At 46.1% G+C, this 26,281-nt stretch overlaps 1 protein-coding gene across 6 annotated transcripts in view; it reads left to right on the forward strand.

The window, feature by feature from the left end:
- Positions 1–26,281, forward strand: part of LOC128880399 (uncharacterized) — a 43,404-nt gene that overhangs the window by 12,855 nt on the left and 4,268 nt on the right. Inside the window, exons 1-3 of one of the 6 annotated variants that reach the window (XM_054130439.1) lie at positions 18,984–19,019; positions 19,069–19,253; positions 23,822–25,365. In XM_054130439.1, coding sequence (XP_053986414.1) covers positions 23,885–25,365 — 1,481 coding nt within the window. In that variant the 5' untranslated portion in view covers positions 18,984–19,019; positions 19,069–19,253; positions 23,822–23,884. Of the gene's footprint in view, positions 1–10,932; positions 11,883–18,936; positions 19,020–19,068; positions 19,254–21,160; positions 21,366–22,277; positions 22,454–23,821; positions 25,366–26,281 lie in introns of those variants that run through there. The other 5 variants (XM_054130435.1, XM_054130437.1, XM_054130440.1 and 2 more) reach the window with 5 other exon arrangements.

Genomic DNA, 26,281 nt, shown 5'->3' on the forward strand with positions numbered 1-26,281 from the left:
CCCTCTAGCATCTAAGCCCGGGACGCTCTAGTTCCACATATCTGAGCTCGGGGCCCTCTCGCTCCCCATAGCGGAGCCTAGTGTCCTCTACGCATCTAAATTAAATACTCCGTCGACCCCTATAGATGACCCCAGTACCCTGTAGCCTCTATATATGAGCCTAGAGTGTCCTCTACCCACCCGTAGCAACAAGTAACAAGACCAACCTAAACAAAGGAAGCAAGCTAATCAAATGAAAGTCGCAACCAGCTGAAGTTTCATTTATCCCCGGATCGCTCCGGAGCGTGTCGTGGTCATCCACCTCCGAATCGGTACGATCGTGATCGCGCAGTCGGTTTCCAACCGGCCTGTCACGAAAAACTGCGAGTCGTTCACTTTCCTTCGCACTTGCTGACCGCGGCCACGATACCGTAAAGCTGTCCGCTAGCCGTGAAGTCGAGTTATCAGTCCAGAAATATCACTGGCCACGGACATCGATCCTCCCGGACGATCCCGCTCCGTGGCGTTTACGTAATAATCTAACGGACCATGTGGTACGCGTGTTCCACGGCGGCTGCAACGGTCGACCATCAAAATGGAAATGTACCCTTGCCTAACCGACCGCGCGCCGCGGAATAAGACATTGACTTTCGAGTTTCACCGGTCGAATCGTGATTTATTGGCGTGCATCGATCGTTGAAGACTGGCGGATCGACGTCGCCGTTGCGAAAAGCGGCTGGTCGTGATGATCGCGATAGATGGCCAGATTAGAGGGGCCTGTGAGCCAGGGACAGCGCTCAAGAACACCGAAGCCTCTTTATTTTGACGCTTGTAAGGTGGTATTAAACTTTACAGATGGATTAGGAGACACTGGGGACTCTGAACCGGACTAGGGAAATTGTTTTAAAACTATTCTGAGAAAGAGAAAGAGAAACACCAACCTCAGAGGCTGTAGCTACTTGACAGCTACAGTACGGGTTTAGCAACCCCGAGGTACTCGAGCTATAGAGGGCCCAGTGGGCTTCAGCAGACAACTGGGATCCCTAACGACAGAGTTATGAAGAAAAGTATCTAAGCAAGTCTACTACAAAGTAATTGTAAAGGAAGAATTAAATGACTTCATCTCAGCAAAATTAAATAACAAGGATTTCGGGGCAACTGGATTCTCAGCACCGTCGTTGGGAAAGTACGTAACGACGATCCTGGTGAAAGAGAAAGGCTCTGGGAAAGGATGTATAGCAGAACGAGCCAGTCGTCTCGTCGCGGTGCATCAGCATAGTGACCTTTCGTGGTTGCGAAACGCTTAATACTCGAGGTTAGGACTAGACCAGCATCGATACCGTTCCGCTGTATCGGCCTTTGCCTCGCGATCCGGAGGCACTTCTTGGCAGCAATTTACTCGTAATTACTTAAATTCGTTGGCTGAGTCGTGTTACGCTTCGTTTGGCGCGAGAACCATCGCGAGGATGTCTTGGAATTCGGATTTTAATCGTGCTCGTTAACGATGACTCAATGCAAACGCTGGACGTCACTGAGCGTGACTAGCATGCTCCTTGTTTGGCCTGGGAGCAAAAATGTTTTCTACGTGTAGCATTGGCTACGGTAATCCTTGGCGATTTATGTAATCGCGTAAACAAATAAGATAATGCAAGGTAAAATCGTAAAAATTAAGCGATAAAATTGAGTACACGATAAACTCCGATAAACCGTTACTAAAAAATGGCGAAAATGGCACTTAAATACGTGGATGAATAGATTCGAGATGAATGCAACATTAGCAAGCCATGGACGCAGCTTCGTCGTTCCATAAAATGACCAACCAACTTGCCCAACGGTGGAATCCTCGCTCTATGTTATCCTAACGAGCGGAATTTTCTGTTCACCAGGAACGGTTACGGTCGGTTACCTGGCCGTCGTTGGACATTCGAAACAATCGAGGCGAATTTGTCATGGTCGAGTTGCAGCTGCGTATCGATTTCCCCGGCGGTTCGAAGCGTCACCTTCTTCTTTGATTGGCGCACGTGGCGTCTCGTAGAGACGCTCGTTGTTTCCTGACGCTTATCAACAGCGCATAATGATGACGAGTGATTGGGTTTGATTGGGATTAGTATACTCAACTGCATCCAAGATTTTTCAGAAAAACAATAGGCTCCGCATATCTGAAAATCCCATTGAAGAAAATCAACTGACACTCGATCAGTGGTCAAGCCAGGTCAAAGTGTTGCAAGGATCATCGAAGAAACACCTGTTCTTCCGGCATGACTCGCCGCAGTCGAGAGACTTATGAAACAAAGTGGTTTTTAATAAAAACTTCGCTAAATGGTCTATATTAGTCACAGCATCGCAAAGTTGCGAGGCGAATAACCCGCTCGTTACGAAGGACAGAAGGTACACAGGCGAGAGTGAGCAAGCAAATGTGCTTCTAGCTGAAGGTGACGCGAGCACTAAGCGAGCCAAGGTCGTTCTACGTCCGAGAACCGCTTTTCGGAACAGAGGTGGTGGAACGATCACGTGGAAAGTTGATCGGTATCGCTCGCCCCGCGGAGGGAATTGCTCGCCGAAAGCAATTACTGTTTGATGACGGCGTTTACCGCACGATTTTGTTTCGCCAGGCCTGGAAACGTTCCCGTTCTCGTCTCAGCCTCGATTCGCTCGGTATACTCCTCCGAGAGCGTTTAATCGATCCAAATGGTGCTGTATCTTTCAGTAAATGGTCTGTAAACATCTTGAGTCCGTTTCGAGTGAATCCCCGGTCGTTTACAGAAGACGTGAAACTGATTGCGTTATAATCACTTTGGTAGAAAATCGCTGGTCGAACCAAGTGTCCAGTGCGCGTAGATTAGAGCCGCTAATGGGGTTTAAATCGTCCGCTAATAACTACGCTTGCTTCAAAGTCGGGAAATTAGGACACGCGCTGATACTTTTCTCACGGCACGTAAAAGCCATCGCGAATTTGAGTCTAGTGGCGCCACTGGTTCGCGTGCTCGCCGTTCGCCCAAGTCGTCGAGACTCCCAGGTCTGATTTAAATCGCCGCCCACTCCTGAGTTGAATCCGTAAGACTAAACGCTCGCATACTGGAACGTCTAGCGTGGCGAAGACAGACGTTACCGTGGAATTTGCATATCATCTCGAAGCCGAAGGTCTGTGTAAATAATAAGTAAGTCACGATCGAGCCGCGAACCCAACGCAAAACGGAATTACGAAGTTGCTCGTGGCCGAGAAGTGATTCACTGCGCTCGGTAGCCGGATCGGCCGGTAGAGTTATTACTATGGCGAATTGATAGCGAACAGAGAGTGTTTAAGACCTCTGATTAGAGGCCTTGAGGAGATTTAACTGGGTATCCCGGTAAATGGAGGCTTATCTTGGCTAGGGAGCAACAAAACCGGAAATTATGAGACGGCGGAACGAGGCGAGAGTGGCTCGTTGAGGGTATTTCAAAATCGAGTTAATGAAATCAAGGTTATACGCTTAATCGAACGAGACTGGGTTCGGCGTTCGTCCAGAAAGATGGAACAGGCCCCGTGGAAGATAACGGCGAGCATCGATCGATGAACAAGGAATGTTCCGTTAGGGGATCACCTGGTAGTTGAGATAGCCTTGTAGCACTACCATCGCCGCGGTACCACCGCTACCAGGACCACGAAGACGTATGGTCTCTTAACGATCTTAAACAGCTCCGCCGAGTGACTCATATGTATTCCTTAGGGTCGTTGCGCAAGTCTTCTCTCCTGCTGTTCGGCCACGTAGCTCCTCGGCCACCTCCCCCTGCTCCCTCTCTCCTCGCCTGAGATCTAAGATCCGTGAACCGTGATGGAAGATGCGTTTCAGCTACGCCAACGCCTGTGCACGCGGTCGATTAGAAATTGGTTCACTTTCGTTTCTAACAGAGCCTCTCGACTCGTCCCATTCGATTCAGAGCGTGCAACGATGGCGGAGACTTTCCCAACACTGGCGACGGGATCGCCGTTTTCGGTAAACGTCAGCAACGTCGTCCTCCAACCGGTTGGATTGCATACCATCAGCCAGTTTCTGTTATGTTAATCCCTGATGCTGTCACTCGTTGACGCTGCCCAACATTCGACGAAACTGGCGGAATCTCGCCAGGGTTGCCAGCTAAGGCGCATTGCGTTGAGCCTAGCGTGACGTCATCAATCGCTGTATCCTTCTTTCTTATGTATTGTAACGCGGAGATTTTTCTGTCGTTGCTGAAGACTCCTCTCCTGCGTTGGTCCTTAATCGGAGGGTGCTCCCTAATTTTTTTTCGAAGTTCATTCCATCTCATACCCCATAAAAAATGATCACATGTCTCTCCGCTACACCGTCAGACTATAGATACATCGAAAACAGTTTTGGAAAAGTTTTCAAAGAGATATACCACTGCAGCAAATACATTGCGAAACACGTCAAACACTCGACGGTCCACTTGAACTTTGTCGCTTTGTACGCAGACTGTTCTAGAAGCCATGGGTGGAAATTCTATCGATATCGTGCGTTCCATCTTCGGTTCGCAATCTGTTTAAATATCTGCAACGATAGACGGATGAGTATCTCGAGACATTTTGCAAATATTCCCATGAGTAATGTTTGCATACTGTACAAACACTCGAACGCTTGGGCAGAGTTAATACAGGTTGGGTTACACAATTGGGACCGTCTGTATCTCACGTCTCGTTAAAAAGGAAGAAATGGCTGAAGAATAAGTTGAATAGCGTGACATCGTCCGCCTTCCTATAACCGCTTCCTTTACGAGTGGAACGTTGCACTTGCGATGTGTTTTAAATGCGATACTTCTCTCGTGGAGTACTAATAACCCTAAGAATTTTTATCGTCGTACAGTTTACCTCATCTTCGCCTCCGACTGCATGCTTTCCTTTGGTGACCGTCACCTTGGTTTCCCACCGATGAAAGGCCGGTTTCCGCGTCTTTTGTCGCGGAACGTTCGAAGAAAGCCATCGATGGAAAGTTCTAAAAATTTACGGTTCAGAAGGCAAACTGTGCGCACGGTTTTCATTAACCCACTTGATTCCGGCAGACCTCAATTGAGATCCGAGTGCGCCGATCCGGTAGACCTCGATCGAGCCTTTTACCTTTCCATCGCGCACGTTGATGAGCAAAAGCGTAATATCGCCGTACCGCTCTGTCTAATTTCATCGCGCTATTTTCACGCGGCTCTGAATGAGCGCGCGCGATTCACAATTAGAGGCGTTACTTAATGAGAAACAGGGGGCAATCAACGTCGGGTGAACGAATTTTAGCTACTCTACCTTATTATTTACTTTTACGAGAATTTCACTCTAGGAATAATCCAACGAATGGAAAAGATTTATCTCTTCTTTCAGTCGCGGTGGAACCAACTTTAATTGGCCGCGCAATACGTGTATTAAATATGCTCTATATGTAGGTTAAATCAGACATAATTCCCAATGGTTCGCGATAGTAGTCGCTAATAATCATAAGGTACTCGATTTTGTGGGGAGTGTACAGATTGGAGCACGAAAGTCTGTTCCTCGAAGGGCGGGCCAGAGTGAAGACACGCCCCTTCGGCTCCGCCTTATCACGTCCAGTGACTCTTCTCGTGTTCCTTTGTACTCATATTTTAGAGATTACTTAACTGTATTTATTCGACACATTACATCTGAGAAATTGACTTTTTCCAGTAATCTTGTGCTCGACGCCATCCAGTGATTTCACGTTTAATTCGCATGTGGCACGATAAAAGATAGAGACACGATTTCCTCGCGATGTTCGCAATCGTCGAGCATTTCCAAATCCTTTCCAGCTGCAAGAAGATTTCGAGATAAAACTCGTTTCCAACATCGCGAGTAGCTTTGAATCGAAAGTAAGACGTTTATAGTATTTGGACATTCGAGAATTCTGAAAAAAAAAAAAAAACATTTGCAGTTGAAAATAATAAATTGCTCAACGTTTCCGAGCGGTACAAAGATGAAAGATAATTGAACAACGATAAATTGTTGTTGGCTGCCCGTCGAAGCCGGTGCAGCGCTAATGACCAGACTTTTTCTCCGTCGATTAGCCGAAGATACGATGTGTTAATTCAAACCTCTCGATTTTCACCTCGTGCCAACACTTTCGCTTATTACGTTGTCCGCTCTCGTTTTTCTTTTACGTCGCGTTATTTAGTATTTCAGAATCGCGTGATTTGAATTAATTCAACTTCCGCGATTGCCTCTCTACATAATCGCATCTGAGCGTTGATTATCCGTACCTGGAAACGGCGCATCCCGATATACAAAAAGGATTGATTACCTGATTGGTTTTGTAACACGTATTTCTCGTTGGTGAAAGAATTTAAATGAAAGATCGACTCCGAACATTGACGTGATATTATTGAATCGTTCGATTTGGTGTCAATGTGTACATTGGTAAATAACAATTACCCTGGAGAAGCTAGTTATCGATCGATTAGGCTTGGAAGGGTAGTTGTGTGTGATTTTCTCAAGCTTAGTGAAGACCTGTTCCACCTTTTCATTTGGCCACGCCTTTTATATTGCGTAGCCACACCCATAATACCACTTGTCCACGCCCTTTACATTGTTCAGCCACGCCCACTGTATTGTTTAGTTACTTTTACTACATTCTTTGATCCTGTAATAGGCGATAGTAGTCAGTATTGTTTATATTCAACATTGATGTCGTTTAACCACTCCCATCATACAATTTGACCACGCCCACTATGTCGTTTAGCTCCTCCTACCATATCCTTCGATCCAGTAATAGGCAACAACAATTACTATCTATCACGTCCAAGAAATGACTGAGTAATATCGAATCCAGCTCTACTAGTCTTAGCAAACGACCATAGCACTCAATTGAATCTACCGATCGCCACGCAAGGAGTACCGCGTGACCATTTCCGAGTCATGCTAATGACGATGAAACGACAGAAGTCGATCGAGATGAGCGTGCATATACCTCATTGCGAACATGACTGGTCCGGAACTCGATGCACTTCATCCGCTCTTTCGCTCCTGGGAACTGGGACAGAATAGCGATTCCAAGATGCATATCTGACGGGTCCATTATAAACAAATGGCAAACAATTTCATCGACGGAAGAAAGCCAGGGACGCCACGAAAACGATGATAATCGTGCATGGATCTCCGGGGAAGATTTATAATGGTCCCTCATGGAACGGTCCCGGTAGAAACGTGAGAAGACACTTCGCTACGGCGTTTCGTGACAAAACAGCCGTCTCAATATGTCGGGGGAGTCCCCGTACCCTATGAAGATGCGTTCCACGATTGGCAGACCTCTCCAAACGTTAGATAACAACACTTTGCTTCGATTGGTGCAGCCTCGTCCTTCTTTTTGAATGAACGACGGACCGAAGTGAAATCCTTAGCTGGTATCTCTATTCGCATACCCTTCGAAAAAAAGCAGAATGATTTATACAGTCATGGCGGGGAAAACGCGCAAAGACGATAATTCCGAAGGACTTTATTCCTGCCACGAGGGAATCCCGTTACGCGGGTTGTCCAGGAAGCGCCATTTATCAATCGTGCGGGAAGAGAAATCGTTGCCAGCCAAATAATATATTCGTCTGAGTATGCATTATCGTTTGCCCCCGTAGCTAGCCTTATGGAAGATCGCTGAACGGGAATAATGGGGCGCGACAAAGCGACAGGGGGATCCCAGCGGCGGGCATCGATGACATAATCCCGAAACGAAAGTTACAGCGTACGCCTACGCGAAAACACTTTGTAATTTCCGGTTCTGTCGATCGCTGCGCGCGCAACCGTCGATTCGTTGCCAACGTTCCCCTATGTCCGCCGATGGTGAAACGACGACACTGGGAATTGCACGTAAACGCCGCGAACGCGCGCACCGCTGGATTGGATATCGAGGAAACCTGTCGAAACAATTACAGATCGTAATGGCGCTCGTGACAGCCGTGTCCTGATTTCGCCTGCCTGTCTCCATCCTCCGTCACCCACGCGGATCTCACTTTCGTTCGGGTGGGTGTTGCAACAGCGCGGACCATGCCTCGAGATTTACGCTCGCGACAACGTCACTGATACGGTGGCAGTGCGTTCGAAGGGTATTGGGCTTGACCCTTGAGGTTTGGATCTTGTGCAGACGTTGGTCAAGGTTTGGGCTTTGCGAAGGTTTGGGAGGTGCGAAGCTAGTATCTGGGACTTTTAGACCATGTAGTGCAGGTGAACGTGACGAATTATATTTAGCCCTTGGATGATGTGATACAACATGACACAGCGTAGGACAACATACTGTAGACTCATAACACAACAGAGCATAATGTTACACAACGCAACACAACGTAATGCAACATAACACGATATAATACAACATGTCACAGCATAGCACAATGTAATACAACAGTACACATCATAACACAGCAGAGCATAGTACAACAGAACGTAGTACAACACAACACAACATAACCTCACTCAAGATCGAGACCCATCGATAATGTGACACTTGAAGTTCCAAGTACCTAAATGACCTAACCCTTGAGATTGAGTCTATGTCCTTACCCTAGCAGACCCATACAACATACTGTAGACTCATAACACAACAGAGGATAATGTAACACAACACAACACAACACAACGTAATGCAACATAACACAATATAATACAACATGTCACAGCATAGCACAATGTAATACAACAGTACACGTCATAACACAGCAGAGCATAGTACAACAGAACGTAGTACAACACAACACAACATAACCTCACTCAAGACCGAGACCCATCGATAATGTGACACTTGAAGTTACAAGCACCTAAATGACCTAACCCTTGAGATTGAGTCTATGTCCTTACCCTAGCAGACCCATACGAGACGGCATTTTTATTCCAGGCGTTCACCTTACAAACTTGAAAAATCTAACCAAGATACTTTGAGCGCAAATATTTCACCTTTAGAGTGGCCAATCGGTATTTTTCCTGGAATAAGTTTCAGATAAGTTCGACACGTGCGTCGAGCAAGCACAGTTTTCATTCTGTTCGCACGCGAAACATTTTGGACTCGCTGTCCGAGTAGTGGATAATGCTGGGCTTTACATAAGCGCATGCTATCAAGAATGGACATTATTCCAGCGTATTATAAGTCGTACATTGCTCGCAATCTAACGATCTGCTTCGAAACAGGATGTTGAATTAAATTTCGCTACGAGAACGCGAAACATCTGGCTGAAACCTCGCATTAAGCCTGCTGTCATCCTACAGAGCGTCCCAAAAGCCGCATCTTTGATTATCAGAAGAATTATAATAGCGGCAGAAGAGGATGTCGTTAAGATGACGAAAGTTAATAAACGTGAAACGTGGCAGAAATTCAGAGAACGACGAAGACTGATTAGAATGTCATTCCAATGGAAGTATTTCCGCGTCGGTTGTTTTGTAAGTCGTTTCAGATGCCATTAGTGACGGGTAGAAAATTAATTTGCGATGACACGTGAAAAAGAATTATTTAGAAAAGGTACAATCAGACTCGTTAGGCTCTCACATAGATACGCGCGGTATTTACTTCGATCCAGTAACGTAATTATGTAACGAATGATTATCTTTTCTCATCCACCCGTGGCCAGAATGGAATAAATAATGCATAGCGAAACGAACAGCGCGGAGATGAATATTATTTTATAGATTCCTTCTTCCAAATACCTCGTTAACACTTCCACCTAACTGTTCACGTAGCTCTGTCTTCATTTTTACGAGACGTTTCCTCCTTTTATTTCCATTTAATTATTATATCTGGAACGGATCTCGGTATCAGGATTAATTGATCGTGCACCAACGAAAAGCTTTTATTAGCATTGATAAATTCCCTTTCTTATTAGAGAGTTCTAATCGATAGATACAATTATTTTCGCCACTTGAATGATTATTTTAATCTTGTTCTTTTTTAAGTATTAAATATTCGTTCACAATGTATAATAATTTTGGTGATGTATGATTTTATCAAACTTCTATTTCGATGTTGTACAACTGTCAAGGTGAAACCAAGGTCACCTTTGTACCCGTTCACGAAGGTCTCCTCACTTCCTTTCCGCGATAGAACTATTTTCATAACGTCTCATAGCGAGTTTTACGACGAGTTCAACGACTTACGATTCAAGGTCATTCAAGGTTTCTCCCAGGTATTTCCTCTTACGCCGATCCTTTTAGAGTCGCATTGCGATTCATTAAATTCCCCTTCTTCCTTCTAAAAGAGTACCAGAAAAACAAGACACCTTAAAATGAATAAGCCAACCTTGAAATGACCGCCAGAGGAAAGTACAAATACCGCGGTCGTCGTCAAATAAGAAAGTAATTTTTCCTCGATCATCGTTTCGAGGTTATGTTAACGACATGTAGCTATTCCGAGCATTCGCTTATTTTTATTTCTACAGATTTTCTCTTTTCCTTTTCTTCAGAAATCCCTGACCATTACAAAAATCTTTACTTCTCGTCGGCAGCGCTACATTTTCCTAAAGGTTAGCTAAAATCGATTAGAATTCCTTAGCCTTTGAAAAGTATTTTACAGAGAATTTAGGAATTTGGATTGCACATCGGTATTCCTATACTTTCTCGAAGATAATCTAAAAGCGTAGACTAAGAATTTATATTAATATTTCCCTTCAGCTCCTCTCAATCCTTCATTTTTGATTGCACGTATAATAGCGGATACATTCAAGTTGCCAATGAATTTCAATCAGGAAGCGACCACAAGGCGCCAGCCATTTCCTAAATTTGAAAAATTGCCAAAACTGTGAATCGCAGCCGTGCGAGTCGAGCCTCATCTCGAGAGGACCGTGTATATTCCCAGAAGTCTCACCATCTGTTCCCAATGCCCATGGGGTCCCGCGGGCATCTCCCCCACCGCGTTAGGGCCACGTAAGTCGACCAATCGTTCCCTCCCTCGCCGTTTCCCCACCGTTCGGCGCTGCTCGACCCTCGAACGGCCCCGTATTCAAAGACTTCGTCCGGCGTCTGTCGGCAGTTACTCGCGACCCGTCCGCCGTGCAGCGCGTGTCTTGACCTCGTCTACCGGGCGTCTCGAACCAGTGTCGTTCGTCATCCCTCTGCATCACTCCCCTCCAACAGACCCTCCCCGATACTCGTTCCTGCTCTTTCGATAGTCGCTTCCTAACCTCGACTCCCGTCTCACCCGATACCTCGGAGAGTGTTCGACCGATAGACGGGTGCAACAGGTGATTACTTCTTTGTTCCTCGAGAGTTCTCAGACTCACGTGATCTCGATCAGAAGCACCAAATTTCTTGGATACCCGAAGAATTTCAAGCCTGGGGGATTCTAGGTTCCTCTGAGCTACGATCAATATTTGGACTCTTACCAAAGCTCGGTGAATATTTTTACTCATGGTGTCAAGGGAGTCCCAGGTTGACAATTAGGAAGGCTGTTGAGCCACCTGGGATGGTTAACCGAGAAGCACCCAATTTCTTGGATACTCGAATTCCATCTCGAGCCCAGACGATTCCTCTGGCCTACGATCAAATTTCGGACTCTTACTGGTGAATATTCTCACCTGTGGCGTTAAGGGAGTCCCAAGTCGACGATTGGGAAGGCTGCCGAGGCACCTGGGACGGTTAACCGAGAGAAGAAAGTTCAGCCGCATCCGGCTCGAGGCTGGCGCCCACCTTCCCTTGTCGTCTTGGGGAAATTTCGTAATTCCTCGTCGAATTCCTCGACCTCGCATATTTGCGGCGAAGGAGAGTCGTTGGCAGAGGACGAAGGAGGACCCCGGATCGGAATGACGCGTTTCTTCCGCGGAACGCCGCCGCGCTGAGCGGTCGTTCGTGCTGGCTTCGAGAACCAGTGGGATGAAAAGTGTCGTGCGTGCTGGTTTTCGACAGTGATTTGATGGAGCAATTCCGTACTTCCGACCATTCGACGTGGACCAGTCTCTCCGTGGCTCTCGTGAGTAAAAGAGCTTGATACTTGTACTGTTTGCCACTTGGGATGCTGAGAAAGTCCTGTTTAGTCTTAGGGGAACCGTGTTTTGGAAATCAACATTATGGGAAATGAGATTTTTTCAAAATCGAGGAGAGGGCTGAATTTGAAGTTTATACGGGGGTTAGGTTCGCCATTGAGTGGAGTGGGATGATTGTAAGGAGTGCGAAGTATGTTAGGGGCATTGGTACTATAGGTTTTATGAGGTCTAAAAATAGTAAAAGTGCTAGGAATGCTAAAATTATCAGGAGCACTAAGATTCCTGGGAGTACGAAATTTATGAGAAGTGCTATATTAGGAATTCTATGAGTAGTCTCTGCTAGGATATACTGCAATTAGAACCGATTGCCTCCAAGTGGTGTTCACCATGTAGAAAATATATGTTCATTATTCCTTAAAAATCGACTCTAGTTCAGAGCCACGGCCTTTTCGGTGCACGGCGAGTAAGCGAACTAGTGGCGCCAGTGGCGCCATCTTGTCTATCAGTGGCGCCATTAGTTCGCGTCCTCTCCGCGCCCAGTTCTAATTATTCCAAAAGGTGGTACGAAATTCTAAAATACAGTAGTTTCTCTTCAAGTCCGTTCATCGAAGAACGATTTCTGCCACAATAGATTTCAAACGTGCGTATCACTCCTTGAACGTTGCAGTCATTGTTCATCTTGTCACTCCGAAGGCGTGCATTGCTATGCCGGGTGTGGTTGTTACGGATGTAAAGACCAGATTCCTTTGACCTATTAATATTAGCCCTCCTCTACAATGAAACGTTTCGAATCTTTCTCTGAGTTGCATAAAATACGTTTGTAAACACGAAAGATAATTATTGTGGAACGTAACATCAGCATAAGGCAGTTTAATGAGATTGTGAGAAGCTTTAAACGTATGTAAATGTGTAATACTTACATACAGTAGGCACGTGAGATTATTCGAAATGGTCAAGGTGGAGTAGTAACACGAGTAAAAATTTGTAAAAGTGTTTTCCATTGTTGTTCAGTTTAATTGAAAGATTAAAGAAATCATGGAGCTTGGACTTCTGTATATTGGTTGACGATTATCTGTTTATCCCCCGAGAACGGAGAAGCGATTCAATAGTAACAATTAATTATCGACTCGAAGTGCCAGTAATTGCGCTGTTCTTTTGCAATTTCTTTATTATTAGATTGCGGTTTCCTCGCTTACATTTAATGTCGCCGGTTGCTTTGTGTGCGTGCACGTAACGCGCGTGTCACGAACAGATGAGAGAGCGTATGATTAATAAACCCTTGAATACTGTGGAATGCTTGAGATGAAAATTGTGGTTATTACGGAATGCCTATTCTTAGACTGGAGGCTAAAACAATAGTTTTGTGTCGCTAATTTTAACCGCGGCACGAAAACGTAACGAAATAACCGAGATTTAATAACAAAAAAGAAGGTGAAAATAGTAAATCAAATATCTGTTTATAGAATTTTACTAGAACACAATTTTTAAGTAACAATAATTAAGTAATAATAATTAAGTAAAAATAAAGTTAGGAGTGTATTTAAAGTTTATATGAAAATTACGAGCTTGTGATTCGTAAATTAATATTATTATTTACATGAAATTTTAACTGGACACGATAAAAGTGTTATCTGTACGATTACGACCTGGCTGACTTTTATTTCGTCGTTAAAAACCGGGAACCACCGGTTTCGCATGAAATTTACGTAACTACGATCCGATCGGGGCATTTCGAACGTCGATAGTTTCACGGTTAAAAGCAATTGTCCCCAGAAAACTACCGTTAAAGTGATCGTGACCTCAATCCCGTCTCCGTGGATTCTGTATAGATCCGTGTTGATCGTCTATATATGACTAAACAACTGGATTGACGACTTTTTACGAAATCGCAAAACAGACATAACCTAAACTTGACACGGGAGAACGGCTTCGATTCTCGCAATTGTGCTTTCGAATTGTGCACGCGATCGCGCCGTTTCTAGATTCGCGCGAATTACATTAAGGAGGGGGGTGGGGGAGGGAGGGAGGGGGAGGCCCAATAAAAAAAAACGAGAATATTATCATAAAACATCGTACGGTAGCATTTCATTTCTAGAATTTTATCATAGAACAAAATTGTTTGCAATTCAGATTAATTTATATTTGTATCGTTGTATTACATTTGTAATTAGTCGCGATGTGTCAAGGGTGATCCGTAACGTAAACAGTAGCCGCGAATGCGAACCGATTAAGTCGAGAGATGCCAATCGTTTGCGGAGATTCCTGCTCGCACGCGACTAGCGCTAACAAAGATGCAAGATACACCGTAGACATTGTAAAAAGACGGCGTTTTAATGCCTTGACGTAAGCTAGATATCATCTGCGGAGGGTATTATAATATAATGTACGAGCGAGGCGAGGACGCAACGTGGCTGACTAACGTTTCGTAACGAAACGCGGACAGATCGTTATTAACACGGGTGTTGTGCATTTCACGGAGGCTTGACGCTTTAGCAACGGCCGGGGTTCCTGGGTGTGAAATTGCGAAAGTCGTGGTTCGCGAGGTATACGTCAGTGGTCCAATCAAGGAACTCACGAGGTAGCCCTATTAGACGTTTAGATAATCCACCTGCCGAAGCTAGACGTGGTAGTAGTCCAATTGGGGATTCCTGTCGCTCTAGTGATCGTACCAAGGAAGATAATCCCACTGTTGGGGTTTCTTAGGTGCCTATGAAAGTATAGTAGTCAAGATAGGAACCCATGAATGCTTAGTGGTTATGTTGGGAACCCTCTGAACTCCTATTAGTCAAGCTAGGGACTTTGGAATTCTTAGTAGTCAAGCTAGAGACTTCGGAATTCTTAGTAGTCAAGCTAGGGGCTCCCGAACGCTTAGTTGTTATATTGAGAATCTCCCAAAACTTCTAGTGGCCACCTTGAGAACCCTCTAAACTCCTAGTAGTCAGGCTAGGGACTTCTCAACTTGCAGTAGTCACACTGGTATCTCGTAAACTGTCAGTAGTCCAACTAGAACTGTTACACTTCCACTAGTCCAGCCTTGGACACAATACCTAACTCTCGATGGTGAAGCATCGCCTGGGGGCCCAGGTGAAAAAGTGCAAAAGACGCGTGTGATTCGCGGAGATCCGTTAGTGACCCAGCTACAGACATATAATCCCCTGACAGGCGAATCGCAGCCTCATAACACGCTAGTAGCTCTACTAGGAAAGCTAGACCCACTACTGTCTCAACTAGACGGAGGTGGCTGTCGCGTCAGTGGCCCATTTAGGGACTAATGGAAATCCACAGAGTTCCTGTAGTCTATTCTTCTTAGCAGCCCAACTAGAAATGCATAAAGGATCCATTATCCCTTGTAGACCTAGTAAGGCACACAGACCAAGTCCAACCCAACTGGTCGCCCACCTAGAGTACCTTCTAGACCCTCGAACATCCTAAACTCAATTTTCCTAGCTGGTCTCGCGTTCCACTCTAGGCCAACGAAAATAGGGTGACCGGCCATTTCCCAAGAAAGTCCTCGACCGTTTCCAAACAATTGGAAAGTATCGTTAAATAGAAAACGAGAGAAAGGTCCATCGTTCGAACGACGAATCGAAATTTCTCGGAGCTGTCTACGCGTCCTGAAGAGACCCATTTGTCACGTTCGCCATTCTTGAGATCGATTCGACGTGGACGCGCGAAACTCTGATTTCCCGGGAATGACGAATCGCGTGGCGAATGAACCGACCCGATGGAGGACTGTTCTTGGTAACAGTCGTGTCAGCCGACTATCAATCTGGCATCCACGACAAAGTCGGTCGTCTCGCCCCAGGCGTCCTATTAATCTCGCGTTTGCGTCTCGTCTCGCTTAACCCGGTCGCTTACCTCCTCAACCCTATAAATATTACGGGGAATTGTCGCGTGGGCGCGAATACTTTCGCTCTCGAGTCGTTGTCGCCTCTTTTAATTCATTGGCTGCGAAGACGAGCTACCGTGGCTCGCTAAAGCATTAGGTCATCCCGGTAATGCAGTTTTCCTGAACAGCGTGTTACAAAGCGATACGTTATCGGACCGACGGGCTATCCGTTTAGAAGAAAGACTGTACGGAGACTTTTCCTCGATGGCCTAGCAAAGTGTGACGAACGCAGATATTATTACCCGCAGAGCTTCGCGAACTGGGTTTCTCGGACAGCTGGACGCCACATGTATGCCTAGACATAACCCAGACCATGACTCCTTTCAATCTTGGTTCCTAGAAATCCTGGGCCAACGATGAGTTCGAACCGAAACTCGATGTTATTTTAAGCTGTAGTGGTCTGACTCAACCTCCCCTGCAATTCAGCGTTGATTTATCGGGTGCTCGACGGTCCTCGTTTCGAGAATTTAAACTGAAAGTGACGAAAGAACGAATTCGGCGCATGTGGTACGAGTTTAAAGGAGGTAATGCAACTGTGGCGAACGTGCCAGGGCGTGCCAGGTGTATGAGGAGGGACAAGTCGAAGGACGAGTCATTTTTATGAGGTGGTTACAGGTGGAGGCATTCCGCGAATGACTCGTTATCATATTCAAGACTCGTGAATCTTAGGAGGCAAGGTTCACGAATCCTAGCAGCTAAGATGAAGGTTCACAAATCCTAGGAGAGAAGCTCAAGGCTCAGAAATCCTAACAGCCAAGTTCAAGGCTTAGCAATTCTACCGTCTAAATTCAGAACTTGTGGATCTTAGGAATCAAACTGAAGGCTCATGAATTCTAGCAGTGAAGCTCGAGACTCATTAATCCTAGCAACCAAGTTTAAGACTTACGAATCCTAGCAACCAAACGCAAGGATCACCAGTCCTAGTAGCCAAACCCAAGACTCACCAATCCTAGTAGAAAAGTCGAAGCCTACCAGTCAAGCCTCAGGCTCTCCAAATGTCTAAATTCAGGACTCACGACTCCTAGTGATCCACCTAGTCTTACGTGACCCAATGTTCCTTAAGTTTCCCTATAGCCAAAGGAACCTCTTGCAAGTAATCGGAGTAATTCTAACCTGGACTGTGATACCGAATAAAATGGCGCGTATTCCAAGAGTAGGACCGCTCGGTTAGCCCCCGTTCGGACGATGACGTGCGTGCAGTCGGCAATTTAAAGTGCTATTTGCTTCCTGTGGAAGGGAACAACGGCCTCGTTTCTACGTTCAACGTGCCGCCGCTAAGTATTCGCGTGTGACCGTCCTAATTGCACGATATACGACACAAGCTAATCGCCTATAACGACACTAGCTCGTGTTTCATACGCAGATACACGCGTCGTGCACATCCATGACGCGATTATTAACGATACGTGTTCCGACTGTCGTCGAACGAGTCCGATACGAATACGAAACGAGCTTTGATTCATTGTCGTCGCGTTACGCTCGTCCAATGTCTCTTACTTTCCGGAGGGTACGATCGTCGGTCTTTCGGAAGCATTTGAAAGAATTTGGAAGAACTAAATGAAACTAAACGCCGTCCGTCCGAGATCTAAGCGATGCGCATTCCTCATTCTGCAACTTGAAAGACCTCTTTCTTGTTACGGAAGCCAGTTCTCATTAGCCTTCGTTGATCTTCCTTCGCGTTAATTTTAGCTCCTTTGGCGGCTAGTAGACACGGTTCTTTGACGAATGATCCTCGATGTTTTGCCAGCTTTATTGGTACAGTGGACAGTACCCGGTAAGTGATCCGTAGGGCAACTATCGATTGGAATATGTCGATAAATTTCTAATGAAACCAGATAGCTGACCAGTTGATTATCGTTACATATTGGCCACAGTATTAGGGCGTTCTCAGAACCCTGATAAAGTTTCCTGGTCTGTAGAACTATTAACCATAATGTTCGTCATGTTTCCTTAATCTGTTAACGAAGCTAGTGGTTCTTACTGCTTGTGGGATTTATAGATCTTTAGGTCTCTAGATAGCTGATAACGTGGTCATTCCTACTTATCGATAACAGTGCCTCTGATCAATAATTTAACTACTTTGCCATTTTATGCCTATAAATGGAAGTTAGATAGCTAACTAGTTCATCACCATGATCAACATATCTGGTCAACAAATTACCACACAATTAGTCACGTGTTTATAATAATATATCTTCAACAAGATGATCCCCTACACGTTGCATCATTACATATCGATCAGACTATGTCCTCAAATCCCTTAGTCAGCAGATGCAGGCACTGCTCCGTGTCCTCGAGTCAGTGTCAGTGCGTCTCCAGATGCTATCGAATTGTTGACATCACTCGTCAGAAGGACAGTCACCGAGCAAGGTGTCAACCAATCTTATCAACGTCTCCGCGACGCGATGTCAAAAGCCTTAGCCTCACCGAACGCTCTACACTTACTCCCTTAAGCGACTATGAATGACACACTAACGCTAAAAGAAACAGCGGCGTTATTTATAGATTGCTGACAACAAACAGGAGTAAAAACGTGTCGGTATCGCAAAAAAGTGATATCAACCAGTGGACTTACACGTAGCTGGCGGTGGCGATCGCAGCTATCGTTTCGTTTAACCGCTAAGGACAGCTGTCCCACGGTACAGATATCGCGGAAATTAAACTGGCGCGTTGTTCCAGCTATTTTCGTACCTCGCGAGCTAATTCGTATGCAAATTTATGTGTCATTATGCGTTATGTCGCGGGTACAGTTACATCCGCGAGGTTCGCACGTGTGTACGAAGCTGTTACGCGGCTCAGGAGACGCCTTTCGAGGAATCCGTCGAACCAGATGCAGCTTTTACGCGCGTGTGCCCGTGTCCCGGCAGGAACCAAGATTTACGAGGTTCAAGGGCCTCGTTAAGGGTTTAATGGAACCCAGGGGCTCGTTGTCGCGAAATCTTCGGCCGAATGTTACGCGTAGATATCTAATTTCTAGATAAATAATTTACGTTTGATAAAATCTAATCTCCAATGATCCTCACAAAGCCGTGGGGATTTCCGCTGAGTGTATTATTAGAGATTATAAATATGTGTACTTAGATGCGTAGTAGATAAGACTATTGTACATTTATGGTTTTATACAGAATATGAAAAGCACGTAATGATTGTCCAGTATTGGTTCTGCCGTTAACGGGATATGAAGTTCCTAGAATCAACTGTCCAGTCGTATTGGTTCGCACCTACTATTGCTTTAGTACGTTTATCGAAAAGTGTCCAATTCATTTGCAATGTACAATATACAGTACTCTCATTGTCTGTTGAAGCCTCCAGTCGGTCCGGTCCACGACCCGAAGACGTAACGCGACGGAGATGCTATTAGCGAGCGTCGTTTGACATAACCGCGTGTGGTGCACACGTAATAGCGGTCTACAAGAGCACACGAAACACGGAACTTTCGGTGTTGAAAGGATTCAGGCATGCGTGACACGTACGTGCGCGTCTGTACGCGATCGCAGACGATACATCGCGGCGGTATCTCGCTCTCGAATCGCGGGGATCGACGAGAAGAATTCGTACCGAGTGAAATCGTCGGGTTTGCCTGTCTCTCTCTCCGCCGTCTTCCGTCTTCTCTACCGGCTGCCACAATTAGGGTTAATTAGCACGCGTAAGCGAGAAATCGCAATTGGAGCAGACAAGTATAGCAACAGCATCACTCGCTCTCTCCTCTCGACTTTCCATATAGTCATCCTCTCGGGACATTGCGAGGCAAAACGCTCGGGCTCCCGATGAATGCTTCCTTGGCCGTACAATTCTTCAACGTTTGAGAACTCATCGGTTCCCGTTCCAATTTACCACTCGATCTTCTCAAGCGATACATTTTTCACGTGTTCCAGTTTTGAACGTAGAGATCAATTATTTTCGCGTCCTAATTGAATGTGGAGCGAGAACGTGAACCGTCGGTAAGAATATAGATTCTACGGTAATGTAGAACGCTTGGTTGGTACGGCAGGTTGCTCTGTCGGTAAATGCCGATAATGTAGAGATTTCGAACGGTAAGGCAGGTTGCTCCGCTGGCAATATAGATCGCTCTGTGTTGATAATTGTAGTATTATCATTGGGAAGAAAGATCAGTCCTGGATGGTACGAGCTGTACAGGCCTTTCGTCGCGACGAACGTTGAAGTAAATTCCTCGTTCCGGCCATACGAAGACAGAAATAGCTGTCGAATCACGTCAACTCGTAACGACGATCTAGCGTCGCGTTCGTGGTTGGTTTATTTGCATATTTTCTACATTTCAGTATTAACGTTATTTTTCTCTACACGGTGGGTCGTTTACGAAGAATTCGTCAAGTCTAAGTCGACGTCATAGCGGACCAAGGGTCGTGAATATTTATCGAAAGTCGCAATAAAACGGGATGTCGTGAAGACCTTTCTCATCGTGGTTTAGATATCGTATACGCGCGTGATTACAAATTAATCGTGCCGTGAATCGATTAATTTATCGACGAGCGTGGAAAAACAGTTAACAGTAGAAGCAACAGGTATCCGCGAAGGACGAGCAGTCGAGATGGGGAGAAGGACGTTCTTCATCGAGGTAAACGTTTTTCCGCCTCGAACCGTGGAACGCAATTATGCCTGCGAATCGTCTAGCGTGCATATTTCATTTCGTTTCGTGTCGTTTGCTAACGAGTCGGTATATCGAGATTGCTCGTTATCTGTAATAAATACACCTGATAATCGAACGGACACCAAACGCGTCGCAGATTGTTTTTCATCGCGTATGTCGACAAATGTTAACTCGGGATATTCGAGATGAGAAATATCTGGAACGTTGCTATATCAAAGGGCACTTCCATTAGTATAGTAGTTTTCGAGAAAAACCGAATTCAGTCTCTAGACGTATTGGCCCGCCACTCTGGAGACGTGGCGCGCGGTATTAAGAACAAAAGAAGATTTTCGATAAAGCTACTTGGTCAGTAGAGCAAGACTAATCAGAATATGGCTATAGATCTCTAACGAAGGTACCTAACTAGGCGATCTCTATACGTTGTTCGTGGTGTTGGCAAGGCTGTTTTCAGATCTATCGTCATGTTATCTGGCTTGTAGTTGAACGCAATACTAATTGCGATGTCCCCAGACTCTCGAATCCCTGGCATCTCAGTATATCAAGTCATCATTAATCGGAATTTGTTCTTGCATGAGTCCATGCATCGCCCACAAAATGGTGTTGCGTTCTTTTACATCTACTCAAGAATGAAATAGATAAAGGAAATTCAAGTGAAAAAACAACAACCGATATTTACAGCTACTTAAGACGCTTTATCAAGGTACTTATCGCGAGTTTAACGCGACCGCGGATTAGCCATTGCTTGGGCAAACTAATCGAGTACCAGGGTTGCGCCTGGTGATGCGAGGTTTATGCTTCGTGCAACTGCATAAATCAACGGTGTGGTAACTGAGTTTAGACTTTTTTCTCGCGTCCCGTTGTAATTAACGCCTTCGAGGATGAATAATGAACGGACAGCGTAACCTGAGGAACGGGTCTCCACCGAGGCACAATTGTCTCGTTTATCTTTTTCCATTTTTTGGAAAATGCAAGGTAGCCACTCTTCTTTTTACGAAGGAAATTTTTAAAAGACGCTTCGAGGACTTGGTAGACATCGAAGTTCAACTTCTGTAGCAATTATGCTGCATTATACTGTAGTACTATGTATTATGCTGTATTTGCAGTATTATGGTGTAGTTCTGCGTATTGCACTGTATTTCGTTGTGTTATCCTGCATTATGCAGTGTTAGGGTGTATTACACTTTATTTTGTTGCTCTGTGCTGTGTTATCGTATACAGTATTATCTTGTGTCGTGTTTTCGAATCCATTCAAGGAAATCTATCTCCACTCTTTTCTCGACTCGATTGAATGCTTCGCCCTGATAAGCAATGACTCAATGTACTCAGTAGTCGCTCTGGCAGGTATATCGTTCCGAATCTGTCGAGTGGATTGCCTGAAACGCATCGCGAGGCGAGGTATCTGGACACTAGACGAAGGAACATCGCCGGTAGTAAGCAGTCCTCAACGGAGAGGCGATGGCCAGGTAGAGGGAGGTGCAAAAGGTGAAAAACAGTTTGCCATCAGCATAACCGGTTTCACGTGTCCCGAGTCTGAGCCTCTCTGTTTCTCCTGGACCGTGGCGTGGCTCGATGCAGCGATTCGGGCAACGGGGTTTCTTCAGGGTCTCTCCTTGCTCGGATCATAATCGATCTCTTGGTTGCTACCGGTCCCAGCATTCTTGTACAGTTAAGCATATTAACTGGTTTGAAGTACTCCGAACGATTTATTGCGCGACTATCTTCGTTCGCGATCCAATCGAGTATTTGGATAGATAGTGGACAATTGCGGCGATATAACACTTGAGCGATATGAAAGTATTAGATTATTTATACTCTTTGTATTTGAAGTCATCTGACGTTAATCGGCTGCGTCAGAACCAAGGATAAAAAATATAATATTTGATTTGCGATATAATCCAGTCGTATCGTTCGATTTTAATTAGTCTTCCAGTGTCGTTCATTGCACGGTAATATAACGCATAAGATTGATATCATCGTATTATATTGTTATCGTACTGTTGCATACGTCGAGATTCTTCTGGAAAAGACAAACTTGCATCCCACTTAAAACGCTGCCAAAGGTATGACGTATTTTGCATATAACCATTTCACCGTTTCAACGGTCAGCTATAAATTATCGGAACGCATCGAAAGTCTATAGTGTCCGGTTAACTCGGTTGAAAGTTGTGAGAGTTGCTCCGGGTATAATTCCCATTCGATATCCGTACGCACGCTGGAATCCTTGCTTCTCTCCGTTGTTTCGTACCTTTTGCAAACTTTTAGCGCGTGTATTATATCACGTACGTATCCGAGGCGTGTTTCACCCGTTCTCAAATAAACGAATAAAACCGTTCCGATTAACGTGAAAGCTATGGTGTCTGGTATCGCTACCTTGACATGGTCGACTCGTTCCGAGTGAATTTCCAGTATCTATTCCGGGCATGCTTATCGCGTGCCTCGTCATTTTTCACTTTCCATACGAGTTTACCCGGCTAGCAAGATGAAAAGTTATTTGCATTGGCGAAGGGTCAAGGATAATATTGCCAGACGAACGCGTAATTGCACGGACTCCAGCGAAGAGTTCCTCCAGCAATCAGTTCATGGTAATACCGTTCCAGATGACCGATCGCCGTTTCGCGAGCGACCATGCTCGTTAAACGGATATTCTGAGAACAGGAAAAACCTTCGACCGTCCTCCATCAGTCATTAGTACTCGATTCCCTTTTTTGCGTTGGGGAAAAGATCTCTAAAGACTTCTAGGGCAAGGCATGGCCAAGTGGGATTCCCCGAATCGCTACAACAGTGGCGTAGGACCACTACCATACTAAAACACTTACAGGGTCCATGTTAGGAGGCTCAGGAGATAGGTAAAGCCTTTGATCGACCTGCAACAGTAGGAAATCTTCGAAAGACCTTCCCAGATTTCTGATATGTTTGCAAAGTGGGTATAGTGTTTGTTCTACAGTGGCGTAGAACCCACCTGTTAAAACTCCCATAGTGTCCATTCTTGCGCACAACAGCGCGTAGTCGATCACCAGTTGTTGCGAGACTCGTTGAACACAAACTGAAATCCTAGCAAAGTGGGGTATCTCCGTACTGCGTTTACAGTGGGGTAGGACCCACCTATTAAAACCCCCATAGCGTCCAACCGTATTGCACAACACCTGTTCCAACACGCGTTGAATATAAAATGAAATCCTTGCGAACTCGCCAGCCCGGTAGAAAAATCCCATTAAATCTCGATTGCAGCGTTCCCGAGGAAGTGTTTGATTACGATCCTCGGGTTTCACCGGTTGCGTTGATGCCGTCGGGAAAACGCTTCCGGTTATTATCGTCTTCCTCTTGCCGGGCGGAGGATAGCACTTTCCATACTCTTAATCTCAGCGACATCCTTCGAGGCGATATCCGTTGCGACGTCACCAATCACAAGCGTCGTTCGTGTGTTTCAGACGCAGCGCCTCGTCACGTCAGCGTGAGCCGAATCGGGGGAGAAGAACGACGCGTTCCTACCGATGGGCAGTTGGTTGCCGGACAATACCCCGAAGATGTTGCAAAACTGCAGCGGCGGCGGTTCCAGACGCGCCAGGCGCGCCTTGTTGTTCGTTTTCGTCTGGGGTCTCGTGATGATCGCCGCGGTTCAGTTCCGTCACGTGGAGAACACCTACAAGGACAGTCCGATCGCTGACGAAACTGGGGGCGAAGCACTGGCGGAGGACGTCTACCGGCGTCGGGATGCTTTGGGCAGCAATCGTGGCTCCTCCAGCCTCGGGCTCTCCAGGTACCTCCTGCAGAGGTCCCCAGCGGACTCCAGTTTCTCGAATTCGGGGGGATCGGGTCTCCTGACGACTTTGACGACTCTGTCCAACGGGCCAACGAGGAATCCCTTGGAGCTGGAGCCCCTGCTGGACAAGAGGCCCGCGAAAACTGAGGAGGAGCTGATCCAGGAGATCGAGCAGAGGCTACCCAGCTTGCCCCTCGCCTACTGGAGCAAGAACATCAAGTACTCGGGCGGGCAGAGCAAGGCCAAGGGCAACGACAGCTGCTCCAGCCTGAGGTACCCGTCCATCTACGACATCGAGTTCAACAACATCTATTGGCAGACGATGAGGACCACGAACGGCACGTTCCAATTCTTCGGGGCGTTTTACGATCGTCGCAAACTGTCCAGGATCGGGCCGGCCATCAGGATTGTCGGCATGATCGACAGAATCGAGCCCACGGTGAAAACTCACTGCCAGTTATGGTACGATGGAGAAAGGGAGCCGAAGGTGGTAGAGACCTTGGAGTACAAGTACATCTGGTACCCAAAGTGGGGCAACTACAAGCAGGGCATTTACCAACCCTACGTGATAGCCTGCAAGGTGCCTCTGTCCCACTGGCTGAAAGGGCCGCCCGCCTCCGTGTCCATGGTCGAGAAACCTTGCGACACGGCCAGCAACAACCTCAGGGTGATTTACAACAAGCCCGAGCACAAGAAAGATTTCGCTGTCTGCGTGAAAGGCCTGGACTTTCTTCACGAGGACCTGTCCGTCAGGCTCGTCGAGTGGATCGAGCTGATCACTCTTCTGGGCGCGGACAAGATCTTCTTTTATCAGCTCCAGGTCCACCCGAACGTGACCAAGGTGCTCGACCACTATCAAAGGCTCGGCAAGGTCCACGTGACACCGTTGACTCTACCTGGCGGACAGCCCAACGTGCCCGCTTTCCAGCACATGTATCTGACCAAGAAGACCAGCCACAAGAGGCAGAACGAACTGATCCCCTATAACGACTGTCTGTACAAGCACATGTACGAGTACGAGTACATAGCGTTGCTGGACGTGGACGAGGTGATCATGCCCGTGCAGGACGCCACCTGGCAGGACCTGATGAAGAGGGTCCTCGTGAAGGCGTTCAAAATCAGGAACGAGACGCGCGCCTCGTACAACGTCAGGAACGTTTACTTCCTCGACGACCTACTGCACTCTCATGGCTACTTCAAGGACATACCGAAGTGAGTAAGATCTCTCGACTTTCACGCTGGACGGGGAGTTATCGGTCGCGCCGGTGCAAATAAATTCGTGGCCTCTGCGGTTCGTTCGCGCCTTTGCACGGTTATGTAACGCGTTAACGATCTATGGATGAGTCACTAGAATATCTTGTGTCGTTTATTTCCGATGAAAAATCGTTTTAGAGGAGTTAGGGTTACGCTCGGAGGTGACTCGTTTGAATACCTAATGAGAATGGCTCGCGGAAGTAGTCAGGGACCTTGAACGGAGCTTGAAGTTCAACAGCTCCGTTACTCGATGCTGTTCGGTCTAAAATGGTTTCCGATAGTCCGAGGTTATAAGTTTGATCGAAACTCGTGGTAACGATGTTGCATTTTAAAGTAAACCTCGTTGCGGAAGCTAAAGGAGCCGCGGTTGGTAAAAGTGTTAATAACTGTGTTAGACTTTGGCCAAATGAACCCCTTGTTTCGAAATTGGGATAAGTTGCACCATTTGCCGATTACAAGATATCTCGTCTTCGACGTTTCTATGTCATTAAAGGTATTACCAAACTTTATAATTCCACGTTCGTTTAACGTAAATACAAGGCAAGGGGCTGCGTCTAATAAAATGCGCGAGTGAAAATTGCAATTTAATAAACTCTCGAACGCTCTAAGTGGCACTCTCGGCTTCTCGAATACGTCGGGGCACGGAATAATGGGATGGGTTGGAGAGGTCTGAGGAGATGCCTTCAAAAAGGAAGAATTGTATTATATACAGAAGTATTTATTGCTACCGCTACATCGTAAATTATTAGGTAAGGTAGAACAAGTTTCAGATCGAACGGAACACTTTGGTGGTACCTTGGTGGTGCCTAGTATATTAGCATCTTAGCATTTGAGAGCTGGTACCTAGGTGGTGCCTAGCACCTTAACATCTTAG

Source organism: Hylaeus volcanicus, chromosome 7 (assembly GCF_026283585.1).
Source record: "Hylaeus volcanicus isolate JK05 chromosome 7, UHH_iyHylVolc1.0_haploid, whole genome shotgun sequence".
Lineage (NCBI taxonomy): Eukaryota > Metazoa > Arthropoda > Insecta > Hymenoptera > Colletidae > Hylaeus > Hylaeus volcanicus.